Raw genomic sequence first — 6,000 nt, forward strand, 5'->3', positions numbered from 1 at the left:
AATGTAATTTGGTCCGATGAGTCCTGTTTCTCAGTGTTTCCAACTCCTGGCTGAGTTTATTTCCCAGGAGTGAATAATGATGGGTGTTCAGTGATGATTTGGGCAACCATGTCGTTTTATTCTGTATACCCCATGAATACTCCGCAAAGCTGCATTACTGCCGAAGATTGTGTGACCATTTTGGCTGATCAGGTCCATCCCATGGTACAATATTTGTTCTCCAGTGGTGGTGCTGTGTTCTGAGAAGAAAGGGCCCCGTTCACAAGGGTCGCACAATCCTGGACTGGTTTTGTGAGTGTGACCTGTTCACATGGCTTGCATCATCCAGAACTGGTTTTGTGAGCTTGAGGATGAACTATTGCATTTCCCCTGGCACCACAGTCATTAGATCTCAAGATTATTTAGCCTTTGTGGTCTACTTTGGAGAGAAGGGTGCAGGTTGTTATCCATCTCCATCATTGTTGCATGAACGTGCCACTATTTTGCAGGAAGATTGGTGTAAGATTCCCTTACAAACCATACAGGATTTGCATTTATCATTTCAGAGACAAAGGTGTTCCTGCACAATATTAGGCATGGTAATGTGTTGTGTTTGTGGTGTTTCCATATTTTTTTCCACCCCCAGTATCTTACATTTTGATAAGAGAGATACATATAGTTTTATTTCATAAAGTTTTTGATAGTGGTTTAACATTTTGAAATATGTTGTAATGCAGAAATGTAAACAAAACACAGGTGAAGGAGGGAAGGTTGCTGTCTGACAATTGTATAGCTTCTTTTGATTGTAACTGACAGGTAAATAAAAGTGGGGTAGATGACTGCTGTTTGTTGAGTGTTCAAATAAATCCCTAAACATTAGATTTCTGTCATCAGACTACTTTATAATACTACATGGTTAAGTAATGTAACATATAAGCATCTCATTAATGTGTAGGTTTCTACATTCTAATTCTGTATATTTTGAAAGTATGTATTAACCTGAAAAGAGACTTTGTGAAAAAATTGAAAAACTGAAAATTGGAGAGTAGTTCGTATATGCTGTGGTAAGGACTCAAGTGCAACGAAATGTTACTGATAATCATGGTTGTTTGCTTTGAAGCTGACAGTGGAAAGCTCTGCTATAACTTAACAGAAAGAAACATTCTAGCTGCCGGGATAGTTACGCCTTTGTTTTGATGTGAATGAGGAAAAAGTAGCTAAGGGGAAAAGAACTGGGACATTTAGGGGTATAGAGAAATGAATTTCTCTTTCAAAAGTTTCTTGAACATACATTGTGTTTGTAGTTTATTACTGTTTTTGTGCTTTATTTATGTAATCTGTAAGAATGCAACACTTTTGTTTCCAGCGAGTGGTGTATCTCCATTTGGTCGCTATCCAGCTACGTTTGCTGGTCCTAACTCAGCATTTCCTGGACTTGGGGCATCAGTATTTCCTCCTCCTCCAAGAGATCTTCCACCCCTTGGAGCTCTCGGACCAGTCCACGATCACTGGAGCAGGTTAGTAGTTGGTTCATTGGCGGGGTTGTGTGGAATCAGTAATTGCTTCAAACAAGATAGAGAACATTAGATTCAGTTTTATTCTGGCACCAAGAGGCCCTCTACACATGAAATACATGTTGCTTACATTCTACATTTTTTGACAAAAAGTGATGTACAGAGTTAGCTTTGCTTCTCCCCCTTCCCACCCCCCACCCCATTGGCCAATTAATTGTGCAAATAGTGTAACAAAGAAGTTGTGATTTTGTCTCGTTGTGAGTATTATGAGAGGAAGTGAATAGTATAGGTTCGCATAATGAAAGTAATGTGTTCCTTGAAGTATCTGGCATTGCACTCTGTAACAGTATTTACAGATATGTTGATGTTCTGCGTCATGTAATGTCCACAAATAATTACATAATCCTTGGTTGTGGGATAATAAATTTGTTATGTATTAGTAGTAAATTCTTTGATTTGCTTACTCTTAGTCTGCTTGTTAATTGAAACAGTAATTAATTGTAGTAGAATTTTCATAGTTTTTATTTTTCCGGGCAGGGTATGAAACCGTTAGTTGTCAGATCTCTTCTGTTTTCTTTCAGACTCTGTCGTTAATGCAGCCCCAGTGAGAAAAAATTACTTTTTCTTACAAATCTCTAACTATGCTTTATTGTTACCCTTGTATTAATACTTCATAGATATTTTCATGCTCTGCTTCATGAACTATGTCCATCATGTGTGTTTTTACTTCTGATGTTCTTACTGAAGATCATGTTTCCTTCCTATAACCTCAGCAGTTCATCAACTTCCTACCACCAATCTTTTGTGTTTGATTCGAGTGCATGAATAGTATAATTTGCTAAAGTGGTGCCATTTTTGTTGTTCATACACTATTCATATGGTCTATTTAGCTCATAAAGTGATCCCATTAGCTTGTTGTTTGGTAGTTTCCTCTTTTGCTACTCTCTTCAGTGGATGCTCTGGATACTTTAGAAAGACTTTCCTTTGACAGTAATGGTACGCCAAACAGTATTTACTATTGTATGTTTCAATATCCATAATATTTTCTGCGTGTATGTTACATAATTTTAAGAAAGGAAAATGTTGATGATTTTGTTTTGTCACCGTGTGTTGTATGTCATTTGTTCTATGTTTGACTGGCCAGTCATTCTTTCTCTGTGTGAATTTAAAATTTCTGTGCACCTAATTTTCCCATAAGCACAATGAGAGAGAGATCCTTTATCATCAGTCACAAAACTTCTTTGTCAAGCTCACGACAGTGACGTCACTTATAGCAATATTATCTTGTTTTCTAGTTGAGAAGAATCCAAGACATTCTTCGTGTAGAAGAGATTTCTCCATTTGATTTACTGTCCCCTTCTTTCTAATTTTGTTTGGTCAGGAGATTGCCCTTTGCCAAGTCAGCAATGATTCCTGTGCTTTGCAAACATTAGTATATTTTTCCTTCCATAGCTGTACAGTTTCGTTCAGTTCATTACTTGTATTGTGTGAAGCCAGTAATTAAGGCTCAGACATAAGTGTTAGAAACAGAGGAGGCTCTTCATGCAGTTTTACTGCTGTAAGTATATGTAGTCACGAAACAACTGGAATCCTTAGTGTCAAACACGTTCTACAACACATACATGTATTTTCTATTATCATTTAAAGATGTTTAAAAAAGGAAAATACTTGGAATTATTTCTCCTTCTGTTTGCTTACAGGTTACAGAGAACAACAGCTGGTTTTCCAGTAACTGCAGCTGCAGCAGCAGCTGCAGCTGCTGCTGGTCCATGGGGTCTGAAACCAGAACCAAGCATGCTGGAGAGGAGAGCAGAATTGGAAGAAAGAGAACGTGAAAGGGAACGCTGCCGTAGAGAGAGGGAACGTGAAGAACAGCGCGAACGAGAGAAACAGCGGAAGTTGGAAGCTGAACGGGAAAGGGAACGTGAGCGACGCGAGAAGGAACGACGTGAACTGGAACGTGAAAGAGAGCGTTTGTTACAACAGCAGCAGCAACAGCAGCAGCAGCAGCAACAGCAGCAACAACAGCATCAACATCAACAGCAGCAACAACATGCCAAACAGGCAGTAGTGCGCGACAGATCTCCCATACGTAACGGCACATCTGCCGCTGGTGCTGCACCTGAAGAGGCTGTACGGGTGAAGGAGGAGCCGCGACCCAAAGAGGACGATGTAGTACTTTTGGGAAGGACAGGTTACCACTATCTGACAGCGAGGCACGCTCCGCCTGGGTCGTTGCGCCCCCCGCCACCCATAGCACCTCCACATTTTGCTCCTGGGCCTGTACCTCCAGGCTGGCCACCAGCTGATCCCTTCAGAGACAGTGCATACCGTTTTGACCCTGTTCAGTTACGTTTCAATCCTCTCGTGGCCGCCGCTTTCCGTGCCGAAGAAGAGGAACAGCAACGTGCAAAACTGTTCCAGTCTTTCCCACAGCCACACCAACGTGCAAAGGCACCCAGCCCCAACAATCATCACTTGCACCATCGGACATCACTGCCGACCATGGCCCACAAAGTGGCTTGCCCGAGCTCCCCTGCTGCACCGCCACCCCATGTCGTAGACCTGCACAAAAAAGAAGAATCATCTCAGTCACGATGATAATGTGTTTAGGAAGCAATTGTATCAGCAGTGAGGCATTCTAATTTATTACCGTACCTTTTGTATTTTATTCCATTTGTTGTTGTTTTTTTTTTACCCCTAGATAGGTTCCTTTATTCAGTCGGCTGCTGATGCAAGCATTTCCTACGCAGTCTTATTGCTGCGACAGGACATGTATAAATTGTTAAATCACATGTGAGCGACATTGTACAACTTGAGTTGTGTCTGAGTGCTAATTTATTTTATTACGAGAAGAGAGTATGCGTGTAATTTAATAGTAATATAATGTTGTGTTGTAGATATTGGATACGTCCCCTCAGGTAACATAAAGGGACAAAAGTTTGATTTGCAAAAATAATGTTCTGCCGACCGATTCTTCTGAGGTAGGGATCTTGCAGATGTGACGTACTATGAATTCGGTGATTGTTTTTCTAAATATAAGGAAGAATAAATACTTTTTTTAGTGAGTGAGCAATCTCGGCAATTATATTTTTGATCAAAGAAATAGTTATTTTTTTCTTTATGACTTAATATGTGTCTTTCAGAATAACTTGTCAGAGTAATTTTATGAGATAAAATTCTATGGATTCGGAACATTAAGAACAGAATTTCACTTACCTTTATAAAATGAAGTTAAATCAGTTATTAGTTGCTTCAATAGGTGCTGCCATGTCTCGTGTCGTCCTGCAACATTTTGTAATCTCGAGAGTTATAATACAGAGCATTTATGGAGGCTGTGGTCCAAGTAGTGTGTGCAGTTGAAAATTTCTGTGGCCAAATTTTATCTAAGTGTTTGGTGAAAACAGTTGAGAAATACTGACTGTGTATTTGTCATAGTATAATTGGTAATATGCTTTGTCCTTAGAAAGTGAAGTGGGGTGGCAAGCCCATTATTATAATTTTCGTGTGTTCTCGCATTTTGTAAATTCACATGCCTGTAAAATGTACAGAGATAAGAGAAACGTGGAATTTGGGCCGTCAGTGTTCTTGAAGGGAATTTAAAATTCCTGAGGCCAAACTATCCCTTTGTTGTTGTTGTATTTTTTTTAAACAAACGATGCTTGTAAAAAAGACTTAGAATTGATGTGAACATCTTGTAATTTTTACGTATGTCAAAGCAAAATATTTGTAGATAATTTTAATTCGTTGTAAAGAATTCTTTTTGGTAGACAAATCGCAGATGAAGTCGGCGGTTTTGAGTGAGCAGTTTTTAATGTGATCCTTTGTAAAGGGATCAGTCAAATGATGTATAGCGTTTCTTTAACTAGAAACATAAAGAACTGTTTCAAAGCCATAATTTTTTTTTTATTTTTTCCCCCCTCTCCCTCAACATTCATAGCAATGATAAAATTCCATTCTTTTGTTGCAGAATTCAGTAACAATAATTGGCAGTCTCAAGATTATTGTGTTAGTTCAGATCACAAGATAGCAGTCGTAGTTGTTTAGCACAGCAGAATAAAATTCGATGAAGACTAATGTGTTGCATGCAGTGTGGCATGCAAGAATTACTTTAGAGCTGCAATTAAGTAGTGAGAACTATCAATTGGCATTTCTAAACACACAAACACAAACACACACGCACGCACACACACACACACACACACACACACACACACACACACACACACACACTCACTCTCTCTCTCTCTCTCTCTCTCTCTCTCTCTCTCTCTCTCTCTCTGCTGGGCGGTAATGATGTACTTAAAAGAAATTGGAACAGCACATGTATTGGACTTAATGTGAATAATTAATTCATTTGCTGCAGATAAAAATCATAAATGAGTGTTTTGCTTATTTGAAAACACCTAGTTGATGTTACTGAGTGTGCACACTTTGTCTTCAGAAGAGGGGTGTATGTTATCAGGGATTTACCTAACAAGCTTATTAGAAACAAAAATGAAGTCAT

General features: G+C 39.1%; 1 protein-coding gene across 1 annotated transcript in view; it reads left to right on the plus strand.

Moving 5' to 3' along the window:
- Nucleotides 1-5,374, plus strand: part of LOC126142373 (proline-rich protein 36-like) — a gene marked incomplete at its 5' end in the record, with an annotated part of 138,157 nt that extends 132,783 nt beyond the window's left edge. Inside the window, 2 exons of the mRNA XM_049915287.1 lie at nt 1,346-1,496; nt 3,194-5,374. Coding sequence (XP_049771244.1) covers nt 1,346-1,496; nt 3,194-4,094 — 1,052 coding nt within the window. The remainder of the gene's footprint in view (nt 1-1,345; nt 1,497-3,193) is intronic.
- Nucleotides 5,375-6,000: the final 626 nt, after the last annotated feature.

This window comes from Schistocerca cancellata, chromosome 1 (assembly GCF_023864275.1).
Source record: "Schistocerca cancellata isolate TAMUIC-IGC-003103 chromosome 1, iqSchCanc2.1, whole genome shotgun sequence".
NCBI classification, from domain to species: Eukaryota; Metazoa; Arthropoda; class Insecta; order Orthoptera; family Acrididae; genus Schistocerca; species Schistocerca cancellata.